Below are 14,924 nucleotides of genomic sequence, written 5' to 3'. Positions count from 1 at the left end.
AAAGAAAATAATCTGACCAGCACAAGACCACCAGGACCCTCTGTGTGAGCAAACCTCAAAATAACTCGCTGAACTCAGAGAATCTCACAAAAACTGTCCAAGAAAGATATATATTCACATAAATAGAATTCATACTAAATTTTCATATAAAATATTTTGTCACATTATGGCATCACTTTCATGACAATCACATAAAAACCCTCCTAAATTGCAAAAAATTATTAGAATTAGATTTGTGAAACATATGTCATGATACTATTTCTGGTATTTAATTTTGTAAAAAAAAAAAAAAACAATTATTATAAAATAATAATAAATAAAAAATTAATTATACATCAATAAAAAAAATGTAGCTCATATTTCACCCCAAATAAATAAATAATAATAATAATAAAATTCATGAAAATATTTAAATTGTGATCCTTACATCATGCTAGTATTTGCTGTACTGAATTTAATTTTACAAAAAAAAAAATCTAAATTATTAAAAAGTATTTCCATTGTAAACCATACATGTAGTAGTACTGAGTTAAATTTTATAAAATAGAATTAATAAATAAATAAATTAATTAAATTAAATTAAATAAAGAGAGTTTTTGTGGAAGGACATTTTCATTACTTATTTACTTCTTACTCTTTGGGGTAAAATGTGTGACCCAGTCATTTGTTGTCCTGAATTTAATTTGATAAAATACAATAACAATAAAAGGGGGAAATTAAAAAGTTTTTAAAAAGAAAGAAATAATTGTATCGGGTACAGGATGTTTTTCATTATTTGGTGAATTAATAAAAAATGTGTTGGGCCAGAATGTTTCTCATTATTTATTTACTTATTGCTCTTTGGGGTGAAATCTGTGACCTAGACATTTTTTGTGAGATTCACCAAAGCATCAGACAGCTAAACTTTGATCCCCGTCTCCATCTGTGAACGGCACACAGTCTGTCACAAAATAACACAAGTGCCATAGATATATATTTATATAAGAAAAGCAGTGTGTGTTCAGTCGCAGCACATTCTGTGTCTGTGAATGAATGTGGCAGTGGAGAAACTGATGAAGTCCAGTATAAACCTCACGCTTTCCTGAGCTGATCGTTTACAAACCCACAATTCCCATTAAATCAGGAATCAGAGCAGATGCAATCAACTCCGATCCCATGGGTTCATAGCTGCAGCTAAAGGCTTTTAGAAAACATTGGACAATATTAAAATCTCCTCGTATTGCATTGCTCTCCCAGAATAGTGCTTGGCACAGAAACCCACATTTCTTTACAGATAGAAAGGTATCTACATTCTTACACGATAATGTACAAACAGAGATGTAAGTGCAAATACAGTATGCATGCATGAGCTTCAGCTGCGAAAACTCCACGAAACGAACATCTTCAAGAGCCTCGGCTGCGAGGAAATAATACTGTCAGCTCACAGGAACGATCACGCCACTGCATGTCACTGGCTGGAGGAGCTCCAATATCAAACATCAAAGAAAATCACTCGGCGTGATCTCAGAGTAAAGAGAGGACTTGGCTCTATATGACATCTTCAGCATGACCTTTGACACCGGTGTGTTTGTTCATTCACTCTCAGTTCATACTGTAGGGCCGGGCGATATATATTCTGTTACAAAATATCATACATTTATAAAATGAAGCAACACTGTAATGCTATTCGACCATTAAGTTTGTAATTTTAACAAACACGTAACTTTGATTCATTTCCATCAGTTCAAACTTGATTGATTCAGTGATTTGGTTGCACTTTATATTCGTTTATGTGTTTACGAAATATCAAATATTCATAAACTGAAGCAAAACTGCGATTATTTGGCCTTTAAGTTTATTTGAACTTCAAGCAAATAAGTTTGATTCATTTGAATGAATCAGTTCAAACTGTCCGGATCAATGAATCGATTCAAATGATTCGTTTGTTTGTTATATTTTGTATATTTAAAGACTGAAGCAATGTTGTGATGATTGTATTCTGGCCACTATGTTTCTGATTTGAACTTTGGTTGTTCAAACCATCTGTTTCAATGAATCGATTCAAATGATTCAATGATTTGTTTGCACGTTATATTTGTTTTTGTGTTTACAAAATATCATGTATTCATATACTGAAACAACAGTGTGATGATATTATTTAGCCATTAATTTTCTGATTTGAAATTCAGACCTCAAAAACTTAAAAGGCAAGTCTGATTCATGAATCAGTTCAGTGAATCAATTCAAATGATTCAATGCTATTTTTGTGTATGTTAATATTGCTGTTTATGTTTTGTTATATAAGTTGTGTTCAAATGACTTGTAATATATTTTTAATATTGCATTATGTTTTTAATCAAACTGGTTGAAATTACAGATCCTCTGACTAAAATAAATCAGCCTTTAAATCCAAATATATAAATATTAATATATACTAAACATGGTCAAAAGGCTGAAAAAATTAAATATTAAAATTTAATATATTATTGTATAATCATATCGCCCAGCCCTAACAATCTGAAGTACTAAATTCATATATAAATATGGTCCAGAGTGCTGGTAGAAGTTAAATAGCATTGACAACTGCATTTCAACAAAACAATGCTGAAAAAGTTCACATTTTCCCAACGGACAGGAAAAAGCTTTCATCGATCAGTCATTTTTTACATTAGGAAACAAGTGTTTGGTGCTGTCCGAACACTAGTGTTGTGCTCGAGCGGACTGATTCACTGGGCTCTGATTCAGTCCAGCAGGCGGTGTCTCAGACCCGGGGCTCCAGTCGGTGCGAGAGCTCGAACAGCGTCTGCTGATTGTCGATGATGTGAAGGTAATGAACGCTGGAGCGCACCTCAGGACTGTCGGACGGAGAAAGCTCGTTCCCTGAGAAGACCAGAAATCAATGCAGTTCAAAGACTGATTCACCGCAGATCTAATGCACTGCTACACTTCACACAGAGCTGACCTGAGACATTCATTACAGCCTAATTAACATGAATCCACCAATACAGACATTTCAGCTGATAATTAGCAGTGTTTGCCAAGTCAAGCATTATTTTAATAATTTACAGATAATCATTTTAAGAGACCTGAAGATGAAAATTTGAGTCTTTTATTTGTATTATTTTATTATATTTAATATTCTTAAATACTTAATTTAAAAATGTAATTAAGTAAATATGATATTTTTTCTGGCTGGTAACCAAGATGCTAAAAGATACTGTCAATTTTTAATATAATCAGACTGATTATGATATGTGACCCTGGACCACAAAACCAGTCATAAAGTCATAAATGAGATTTATATATCATCTGAATAAATGCGCTTTTCATTGATGTATGGTTTGTTATGATAGGACAATATTTGGCTGAGATGCAACTATTAGAAAATCTGGAATCTGAGTGTGCAAAAAAATAAATAAAATAAATTCAAAATATTGCGAAAATCAGCTTTAAAGTTGTCCAAATGAAGTTCATAGCAATGCATATTACTAATCAAAAATTCAGTTAATATATTTTTGGTAGGAAATTTACAAAATATCTTGATGGAACATGATCTTTACTGAATATCCTAATGATTTTTGGCATAAAATAAAAATGGATAATTTTGACCCATACAGTGTATTGTGCTACTTATGACTGCTTTTGTGCTCCAGGGTCACATGTACAAGACACTAATATTAGGCAATACTATTAAAATGACTCATATATATTTATTAATGTATATTGTATTAAACAATTATATTAATAAATTAACAAAAATGATTTAGTATATGTATATGGTATATAAAATGGTAGTATTATAGTATATGGTACATAAAAACATTATAATATCATAATATTATTTATTATATTTTTACATTTTTAGCCAAACACCCATTTTTTCATAAAGATATTTCATAATTACTAAGAATTACACCAAGAGAGTGAGGCAACATTGATTCTGTCCCCAAAAGTCTCTGCAAAACATCTGCATAATAATACGATCTCTGCTCAGAATAAAGCTAAATGATTTAGATTTTGATTATGTTTATGAATGTGTGATTAGCAGCAAGAGGAGAGTCTGACCTGTCTGATCCGTCTGACAGTGGCGAATGAGTCGGACCGTATCGGCGATCATGTGCTGAGAACAGAGACAAACGTCAGTAACACTGAAGATCTGACGAGTGATGAGTGACAGCTGTCAATCACTGACACACAAAACACTCACCAACTTCTCAAAGTTCACCAGATTATCATGAAATGTTTTGTTCCCCTCGTGGATGAAGGTGATATCTGAAAACCAACACAGATATATATTATATATTTAATATGTAATATAAAACATTGCAATATTACAATGTAATAATAAAATGTCAACTAAAATAATAACAAATATAACATATTTATAATATATATTTATTATATGTCATAAAAAACAGTATTAGTATATAATAAAATGTAAATAAATAATTGTGTGTGTGTGTGTGTGTGTATATTATATATACACACACATATATAATATAACAACAGCATTATATTTTCTTAATAAAAATTTAAATATATTTTTTAGAAATATAAACTAAAATGATAAAAATTAAAATAATTTAATATATCATTATTTTAATAAACAGGATAATGAAATCAGTATAATATAAGCTAAAATGATATATATAATTATATACATATATATATATATATATATCATTTTATAAAACATAAGAATAACACATATCTGTTATAAAAAACAGTCATAAAAAAAAGAAAAGAGCAGTATTTTATATTTTTAATCATTTATATCAATTATTTTTAATTTATATCAATATTATTTTAAACGTGGAAATAATCAATATGTCAAAACAGTCATTCTATATTTTAATATAAAACAAACTAAAATAATAAAGTTATAGCTTTAATAAATATAAAGTAGTATTTTATTTTAAATATATCAATATTATTTTAATAAACAGAAGAATAATCAGTATCTATCATAAAAAGCAAGTATTTTACTAATAAAATCTAAAATATTGTATATGTATTTTTTTGTTTAATATCTCACTATTAAATACATGTTAATAAACATGTTATTAATCAGTATCGGTCATAAAAGCAGTAATTTAAAACCATGTGTTTTTAATGAAGTGGGTGTTTACCTTTGAGCAGCAGAGGCATGAAGGGGATTTTGGGCGGCTTCATTTTCTTGAAAGCGTCTCTGTAGGCTTTGTGATTCATGGATGGATCCTGAGGAAGAAATCAGATGAATCTCTTTATGTTACTGAAGTGACATCAAATCAAAATCAACTCTATTTGTATTAGAGCGCTGTTTCATGTTGTCTTCGTAGACAGGGTTTGGCTTACAGTCAGCAGCTCCAGCTCAGAGAAAAGCTTCTTGAACTTTCCAGGAACTTTCTGCAGGAGCGAGACAGAAACAGTGAGAGAGAGCTGGTGAGCACAGGCTATAAACACAATGAGTAGAGCGCCTTTACCTCCCAGGTCTGGTTGAGACGGCTGACAGCGGCTGTGTTTAAACCCATGATGATGGCAAACGAGGAGTTGAGGTTCCTCTGCGCTTTACAGCTGAAACACACACAGAGTCAATCATCATGACTCACAGTCTGCTCAGATCGTCCACAGTCCCTTCACTGGACAGCTGAGGAGTTAAATCTGTGCTAAATACTCAAACACCTCCTCATTCAGAGAGTCTCTAAAGAGCAGTCTCCGGAGAGAAACTGTTAGACATTAGTACAATTAGAAAGCATTAGACAAAATCATTTACAACCATTCAGACGGCAAAACAACCTAATAATAACTGCAATAACAATAATATCAAATATTCTATTATTACTATTTAAAAAAATAATGACAAATATTATATATGTATAATATATTATTGTTACTGTATTAAACAAATTCAATTCAAGTTTATTGTATAGTGCTTTTCATGATGCAAACAAGGCAGATTTACAGAAAATTAAAGTTTCTACATTATATTTAGTAATGATATAGTAAAATAAAAATATAGTAAAGTATAATATAATAATCAGTATCTGTCATAAAAGCAGTTTTATTATATATTTTAAAAATATAAACTAAATGCTTAATATTTCAATATTGTTTTATTAAACATATATGAATAACCAGTATGTCAAAAAGTAGTATTATGTTTTAATAATAAACTAAAATTATTAAATATTTAATCATTTTAATATATCAATATTATTGTACAAAACAAATACAATACGTATCTGTCATAAAATGTGTTATTAAAAGTAATAATAAAAAATAAAATTAATATATTCCAGTTAATATCTCAAATATTATACTTGTTTTTTTATTTATATCTGCGAAAGAGTCTGTATTTAACACTTTATTGTATTACACCTAAGAATAACTCATATCTGTCATAAAAAGCATATTATATTGTAACAATAAAATAATCATAAACATGAATGATCAGTATCTGTCATAAAAAGCAGTATTATGTTTTAATAATAAACTACAAACTAAAATAAAATAATTGATTTTATTAACAAAAACAATCAGTATGCCTCACGAAATGCATTATCATTTAATTATAAAATATAAAGGAAATAAAAAAATATTTTGAATGTATTTTATTAAAGTATTTTATAATTTTATTTTATTAAACATAAGAATAATCAGTGTCTGTCATAAAAAGCATATTATATCGTAACAATAAAATAATAAAATGAATCCATTGAATAAAAGAATAATGTGAAGTGAGACTCACTGCGCGGCGATCTTGATGAACTTCTTGAGGAGCTGCACTCGTTTGCTGAGCGAGGGACAGAGCAGCACCTCAGACATCACCCACTGCTGGACCTCATTACAGCGCTGCAGCAGGAACTCTAGAGCCACCGTGTGTCCGCTGCTCGCCTGACGACTGAACGTGTAGAAGATCAGCTCTTGCTGCACACACAGGAGAGAAACACTGGGGTCAGCGTGATGTCTTTAAACAAATTCATACTTTTAACCAACAGAGATGCATTAAAGTGATCAAAAGTGACAGTAAAGACATTTATAATGCTACAAAACATTCTATTTCAAATAAATGCTGTCTATTCATCTGTGAATCCAGAAAAATAAAATGTATCAATGTTTCCATAAAAAATATTGGGCAGCACAACTGTTTGTAACATTGATAAATGTTTCTTAAGCAGCAAATCAGCATATTAGAGTGATTTCTGAAGATCATGTGACACTGAAGACTGGAGTAATGATGCTGAAAATACAGCTGCGCATCACAGAAATACATTACAATTTAAAATATATTCACATAGAGAACAGCAGAAGAAACTTCTTTTAAGAGATTTTTTAAAAATCTTACAGATCCCCAAAATTTTGAACAATTATTATGAGAGAGAAAAATATAAGCTTAAAAATCTCCCGTTTAAAGGATCTTCAATCTTGAATGTTTCTCCTTAAAATAAATGTAAAACAACTTTAGCTGTTTTATTAGATTAAAATATATAATACACTTAAAATACAATACATTTGCACGTTTTAATAATTTTAATGTAATAAAATGTAAATAAAATAACAATAGATTTTTTTTTAAACATTATAATAGTACTACAATTTATTCATGCAAATATACATTTATCATCTATAGATTATAAAAAAATATTTAAACAAAATCAATCATAACTTTCTTTTTGCAAATATATATTTAAATAAATAATAATATATAAATAATAGATTTCTATCTTTTTAATATAATAACATGAATGTGAATATAATATAAATGAATATAACCATATAGATGCAATTGTCTGGTGTCAAATCAAACCGGTTTGTGCTCATGATTTCACAGCAGCATCTGAGAAGCTTCACCTCGTGGATGGAGTTGAAGAGACTCCAGTCGAAGTTTGTCAGAGCCACAGCGACGTCCCATGTGTTGATGCCCAGCAGTCTGACGGGCTTCTGTCCCAGCTCTGGACACTCAGTCAGCGGCGGCTGAAACACAAACACCGTCACTGAGTTATGTTTATCAGGTTCTGGCCCAAAACCAAACACACTGTGCTAGTTTGTCATACCAGGATCTCGCTGAGGTCTCTGCGACAGGCGCTCAGTCTTCCCGGCGGCACCAGAGACTCCGAGTAAATACTGTCATGCGGCTGAAGAACACGCTTCTCTGAGACACAGAGCACAGGGTCAGTGTGTGTGTGTATGTGTGAGAGAGAGAGTGTGTGTGTGTGTGTGTGTGTGTGTGTGAGAGAGAGAGAGAGAGAGTGTGTGTGAGAGAGTGTGTGTGTGTGTGTGTGTGTGTGAGAGAGAGAGAGAGCGTGTGTGTGTGTGTGTGTGTGTGAGAGAGAGAGAGAGAGAGTGTGTGTGAGAGAGTGTGTGTGTGTGTGTGTGTGTGTGTGTGTGAGAGAGAGAGAGAGAGAGAGAGTGTGTGTGTGTGTGTGTGTGTGTGTGTGTGTGTGTGTGTGTGAGAGAGAGTGTGTGTGTGTGTGTGTGCACGTTTTTGTGACATGAGGACACAAATTTGTATAATGACACAGGTATGACATAGGTATTACAAGGAGAAGGAGACTTATGAGGACTTATTTCAAAAGGCTTATAAATCATACAGAATGAGTTTTTTTGAGAAAGTAAAAATGCAGAAAGTTTCCTGTAAGGGGTAGGTTTAGGTGTAGGGTGATAGAAAATACAGTTTGTACAGTATAAAACACCATTACGCCTATGGAATGCCCCCACAATTCACAAAAACAAACGTGTGTGTGTGTGTGTGTGTGTGTGTGTGTCTGTACCTCCGCTGTAGGTCTGTGCCACCAGCATCATGTCGTCCTCGGATCGCTCCATCCGCTGAGAGACGATGTGCAGCAGCTCCTGAGCCACGACCGCAGGCTTCACCCGCATGCTCAGATACGAATCACAGCTCACATACACACGGCACATCACTGAAACAACTAACCAATCACACACAGAGACGCTGTCAAAATTCATGCTTCATCCCAACATCACAGGATGAAAAAATTAAAAAAGATGTATTACATTTATGACTGCAAAAAGAAAATCTTGTTCATATTACAATTTGCCTATTGTGTTCTATTTTCAATTAAATATTATTATATTAAAAATATTTACATTTATTATTAACTTTATATTTGCATAAACAAGGCTTGACAATAAGGAGTGCCTGATGACCCAGGGCCAGCGTGAAAGTTTAGCATTTGCATGTATTTTTAAGCCTATTCTAAAGCAGTTTTCAAGCAAGATGTTAGCTATGTGTGTCAAGAAACCTTCCTGCAAAGCTCCTGAGAAAATCTGCTCAAGTGCACCGAGTGCAAAAGCTGCTTTAAACGCAGAGGATGCACACACCAAATGTGGATTTCATTTAGTTGAATGAAGTTAACAGATAAAGAAAATCTATTTATGACATTATTTTTGACAGAATCCTCATTTTACAGCATTTTTACACAAGTGCCTAAAACTTTTAACAGTACTGTAGCTTTGCAGGTAGGTCTTGGAGACACAGTTCTTCTGGATTTAGTCTGTCTCAGTTTCTTCATGTTACTCCAGACAGACTGGATGATGATCAGATCAGTTCTCTGTGTGGAGCACTGGCTGTTCTCAGACAAAAATCTCACTGGATTATTACAATTAATGACAAAATAAATGTTTGCAAATGTAAACTGATATTTCCTCCTGACACACTGCAGCAAAAGGTAGCAATAACTGACTTAAAACCATTTTAACTGGTGAAAATACTAGTGTTGTAATCATTTTGGCCATCACTGAATATCTTCTAAAACAGTATTTAATTCACTTCAGATTTAACAGATTTATTTTTAATTTTTGGCGATGGTTCTGTTACAGCTTTCTTAAGTTCTGATACAGTTCAGCTTTCTTATGTGTTTGTATATCATTTAATTTTTATGTATTTCAACAGATCAGTGTCTGAGACAGTTACTGCTCTATTACAGTGTAATGTATGCATGCACTTTATAGAAAAGAAATCAGAAGAACCCAGACATGAGAGGACAGAAGTATTACCGTCTTTGCTCTCGACTGGAGATGCTCGGAGAGGAACACAGTTCTCCTTCAGACTCAGCTGCTGGTACAGCGCTTTATTCTGGAAGAACACAGAACAGTTCAGTATGTGTCCAGTAATCTCTTAAAAATAAGAAATATATAAATATATTATGAGGAGAATATTCAGTCGTTTACTTCATTTCAGCAATTTCATTACTTCACTAAATGTTCATTTTTTCATTGTTTCCACAGTCTCTCTCACCTTTTGATGTGGAGAATAGTCGTCCATCGTACTGAGGGGAAGAAAGAGAGAGAGAGCAGCTTAGAGACACATGACGAGACGCTCACGACTGCAGAAACGCTCCTGATGTGAGTCTGAGAGACAGCTCACGAGTCCAGACAGACAGAGACGTCTCCTGTGAGACTCGTTTGTGTCTGTCGCTGAACTACATCCATCTATCAGAAGAGTGCTGCTCTAACAGGAGCTGATAGACACATGATTGTGTTTCTGTCTCGCTGCGCTGCAGACCTCCACCAACCAGACAGTGAGAAGTCTGATTTTAGCAGGATAAATGAGTGTTTTAATCACCGTCTCGTCACTTGTTTTAACACAAAACCTTTCTGAGGAGAATAAAATTATCACTTTCTTTTTTTTACCCGTGACAAATGCCAACGATGTGGCTCATTTAGAGTTTAGAAGACTCAGCTGTTAGTGTTCATCTCAGATGTTTCTCCCAAAGTTCATCAGAAGAAATAAAAACAGACAGTTGTTGTCACAGAGCAAGTGCTATAGAGCTATAAAATGAATGTACATAACAGCTCAGGTTGGTTTTGGGAGAATTTAATGGAAACTGTTTGAGATTTCTGACTTTTGATGGCAGATTTTGGTATTTTGGTCAATCTCAGCACAGTTTGAGACATTGTTGAAATCTTTTATGAAATTTCAAAGGAGACGTCAGATTACTGGTGTCTGTTTCCAAGATTCAAAATGTTATAAATTGAAGAATGTTTGAGCTAATATTGAGATTTATTGGCAAATCCAAGCAAAGTTTGAGACATTGAGCTCTCTTTTGAAACTTTATATGAGACGCATGAGATTACTGGTGTCTTTTTCTCAGATGAAACGCACTAGACTTCAGCAAAAGTCTCCATTTATTTGCATTGTTGTCCAGGAGAAACAATTGAGATACTCAAATTAACTTGATAAGACATGTTTGAGTTATTAGCACATCTGAGAACAGTTTGGGACATTATTTAGATCTCCTATGAAAATCTAGTGCAAACAAAGTCTTAAGCCTAAATCTCAATTCAATCTGATTGCTGTCCAGGAGAAACAAATGAGATTTTAAACAAATTAAATTCAAATTAACTCCATGAGAAATGTTTGAGTTGAGATCTGAGCACAGTTTGAGACATTAAAGAGAAATAGAGCAAACCCAATCTCAGGCAAAGATCACAGTTTAATCATGAATAGCATGGATATATTTGTAGCAATAGCCAAAAATACACTGTATGGGTCAAAATTATCCATTTTTCTTTTATTCCAAAAATCATTAGGATATTAAGTAAAGATCATGTTCCATGAAGATATTTAGTAAATTTCCTACCGTAAATATATCAAAACTTAATTTTTCATTAGTAATATGCATGACTAAGAACTTGATTTGGACAACTTTAAAGGTGATTTTCTCAATATTTCGATTTTTTTACACCCTCAGATTCCAGATTTTCAAATAGTTGTATCTCTGCCAAATATTGTCCGATCCTAAATAAATCTCAATTTAAAAAAATTGACACTTATGACTGGTTTTGTGGTCCAGGGTCACAAATGTTTGAGTTAATCTCTGGTTTTTCAATTCAAATCTGAGCACAATTTGAGACTCTAGAGGAAACACACATGAGATTATTGGAGACTCGAGTCTCCATTTAGTCTCAATGCTGTCTAGGAGAAACATTTGATGTGACGGCTCTGATGGACAGCCGTTTTTGACATCAGCAGCGATCACACACACACTGACATTATTTCCCTCTATTATTCATCTCACATCTCACGCTCATGCCCCATTACACATCTGCCCCTGGGATGCTGCTCGGCGAGCCAATCAGATCTCTTCAAATGGGCGTGAGCTCAGTGAGTCTCCGCCCCTCGCAGCAGTCATAATTACACCTCGGAGCATGTCAGCTAATTTAGTGGGATAACGAGCGTCTGCCTGCCAAACCCTGAGGATGAGAATAACTCCGGCGAATCAACGGGAACCTTTCCACACTAAGCTGATCAGACGACAGCTCGTAAGGAGCTCAGGAGAGGCGTGCATGCTCATCTGCATTCCTGCTCATGTTTCATTTGTTTTACTCATCAAATACAGAAAACCTGGGGTCATTGGATGCAAAATTCACTTTACAAGTTGTTTGAACATAAATGTGTGTTGGCAGTGTTTGTACACAACCACCCTATAATGATAAAAATCCACCCCCCGATAAATGATAACTCCTATCTCAAATCAAGCCGTTCTCAGATTCTTGGCTGTGTGACGTCACACAGACCCAGGCCCCTCCCATGATTGTTGATTGACAGTAGCATTTAACCTTAGTCCCGCCCTGAGTGAGCCATTGTTTCGACGTAGACAAGAATGTCTCCATATACGATTGAGGTGTTCTGCTGTTGGATGCAATAATGAAGACAGCATCTGAGCCGCTGAAGACAGTGGATGATGTTTGTTTTTGAAGGGAATGCTCCCCCGATTCGCGCGAATCAATTATGATCCAGCCTCACCTACAGAAGAAGTGAGTAGAAGTTTTTTTATGAATCTTTGCAAATCGCCTTTCCTAATAATGTGCTGGTTAGCCAGTTCCACGGCTAAATGCGGCTAAAGTAATCAGTCTCATGAGAATGAAGAGAGGGGCGGGGTCAGCAGAGCTCATTATCATTTAAAGGGACAGGCGCTGAAACAGGTTGCTGTGAACAGAGCTGTTTTTGACCGTGTAAAAAGTTGTTTTACACGACCATTGAGAAATTTAACCAAAGTATGTTATAGACTTTTCATTAAGACCCCAAAGAAACATATCAACTTGTGGAAAATGGGCATCCGATGACCCCTTTAAAACTGACTTAAATAGTTTCTTATTTTAAAGGGGTCATATGATGTTGCTAAAAATAATATTATTTTGTGTATTTGGCTTAATGCAATGTGTTTATGTGGTTTAAGGTTCAAAACACATTATTTTCCACATACTGTACATTATTGTTGCTCCTCTATGCTCCGCCTTTCTGAAACACGTCGATTTTTACAAAGCTCATCGTTCTGAGAAGCGAGGCACGCTCTGATTGGCCAGCTATCCAATGCATTGTGATTGGCTGAATGCCTCAAATGTGTGACGGAAATGTTACACCCCTTACCATAGTTGGAAACACACTGCGTCTCCACGACAACAATATTACAGCAAGAATAAAAGTTAAGCCTTCTTTTTTTGCATATATATATATTTGGGCGGTGTTATGCAAATCTTCCCACACAGTGATGTATATTTGTGGGGGCGTGTATAAATGAGGCGTTTAGGAGGAAGTCTTCATTTTTTATAAAGAATATCTCTTTGGGTTTGAGACTTTAATCTTTGCGACTTCACAGATCTCATCTATGGATGAACAGCTTGTAACACTCCAAAGAGAAAGGAAAACATGAAATCGCATCATATGAAATAAGTACATGAAAGATGTTTCTTTCTCATGAAATGTAATGTTATTTGCAATGCAGAAGACCGATTTTCATGTTTTAGATCTTTTTTTATAGAGAAAGTCAAGTTACAGCTGAAATGCACAGAGGACACTAATTTGGAGCTTCTAAGAGCACTAATGCTGTGTTTAGTGCAACTAAGCAAATGAAGAGAAAGCAAGGCCACAGATGATGAAAAGCTTCTTTCTCAGTGAGAGAAAGTTGATTTATGCAATTTTAAGAGTAAAGCTTAAGTACATGAAAGATGTTTCTTTCTCATGAAATGTAATGTTATTTGCAATGCAGGAGACATATTTTCATATTTTTAAATTAAAAATGCAAAGTGTGTGCGACTCACTGTCTCCGTCGCAGAAGTTTCTGGAACTCCTTCAGGTCCTTCTCCAGCGTGGGGAACTCATAAACGTCTTCCAGCACGTATCGATACAACGTCTGCACAGAAGAAGATGCATTTATATTAGTGGTTGATTGATCTGTAGATATTTGGTATTTCACAATTATTGGAATCAATAGCTTTTTCCAGTTAGATGAATGTGTCACAGACAGCAGAACTGCCAAAATAATAACATTTTTAGCTTGTATATTTTCAGTTTTCATTTTAATTTTAGTTAAAGCTTTAGTAATTTTGTTATGTGCTACTGTAATTTTATTGTTTTTTTTGTTTTGTTTTTTCTTTATTGGGGTTATTTTTATATTTCTGTTTAGATTTATTTCAGTTTTGTTTTAGTACTTCAGCTTATTTTAGTTGCAAGGCAACATTTCGGATTTTTAAGCTTAAGTTTTTCATTAAGTTTATATTTAATTTAATTTAATTATCATTCATTAATTATTTCACCTTAAACATTTTTAAACATTTATTTAAATTAACAAACATCTTTTAGTTTTAGTTATATTTAACAATAAAAGCACTGCCAGTTTGAATCAGTCTGATGAATCCTTCACTGAATCTGATTCGACAGAATCTACTTTCTGCACTTAAGCTTCATGAAACCTCATGATTGTTTGTGTAATGTGTAGTTAAAATACACAATTACAATGTTTTTTGTGTTTAACACATTTTATTTTAATTCAAAATAAATATTAAAACTCATCTCTCTTTTCTCTCTATAAAGGCAGAATTCTGAATGAAAACACGGGTTGGATGCCGACTGAATGTATGCATGAGAGACTGTGTGAGTTTTGACCTTGCACGCATACTGGGCAGTCAAGAGGCAATTTATTACCCAGCATGCACTGGGGATG

At 33.7% G+C, this 14,924-nt stretch overlaps 1 protein-coding gene across 1 annotated transcript in view; it reads right to left on the bottom strand.

Moving 5' to 3' along the window:
- Positions 1 to 2,740: 2,740 nt before the first annotated feature.
- The window catches only part of rapgef5a (Rap guanine nucleotide exchange factor (GEF) 5a), a gene marked incomplete at both ends in the record, with an annotated part of 65,356 nt that continues 53,172 nt past the window's right edge, over positions 2,741 to 14,924 (bottom strand). Inside the window, 13 exons of the mRNA XM_079442279.1 lie at positions 2,741 to 2,859; positions 4,045 to 4,099; positions 4,187 to 4,251; positions 5,109 to 5,196; positions 5,314 to 5,364; positions 5,442 to 5,532; positions 6,707 to 6,885; positions 7,810 to 7,932; positions 8,013 to 8,110; positions 8,730 to 8,879; positions 9,976 to 10,054; positions 10,217 to 10,247; positions 14,023 to 14,114. Coding sequence (XP_079298405.1) covers positions 2,741 to 2,859; positions 4,045 to 4,099; positions 4,187 to 4,251; positions 5,109 to 5,196; positions 5,314 to 5,364; positions 5,442 to 5,532; positions 6,707 to 6,885; positions 7,810 to 7,932; positions 8,013 to 8,110; positions 8,730 to 8,879; positions 9,976 to 10,054; positions 10,217 to 10,247; positions 14,023 to 14,114 — 1,221 coding nt within the window. The remainder of the gene's footprint in view (positions 2,860 to 4,044; positions 4,100 to 4,186; positions 4,252 to 5,108; positions 5,197 to 5,313; positions 5,365 to 5,441; positions 5,533 to 6,706; positions 6,886 to 7,809; positions 7,933 to 8,012; positions 8,111 to 8,729; positions 8,880 to 9,975; positions 10,055 to 10,216; positions 10,248 to 14,022; positions 14,115 to 14,924) is intronic.

Source organism: Barbus barbus, assembly GCF_936440315.1.
Source record: "Barbus barbus genome assembly, chromosome: 19".
NCBI classification, from domain to species: domain Eukaryota; kingdom Metazoa; phylum Chordata; class Actinopteri; order Cypriniformes; family Cyprinidae; genus Barbus; species Barbus barbus.
Note: the sequence above shows the minus strand (reverse complement) of the source record. Positions and strands in the feature narration are given on the sequence as shown.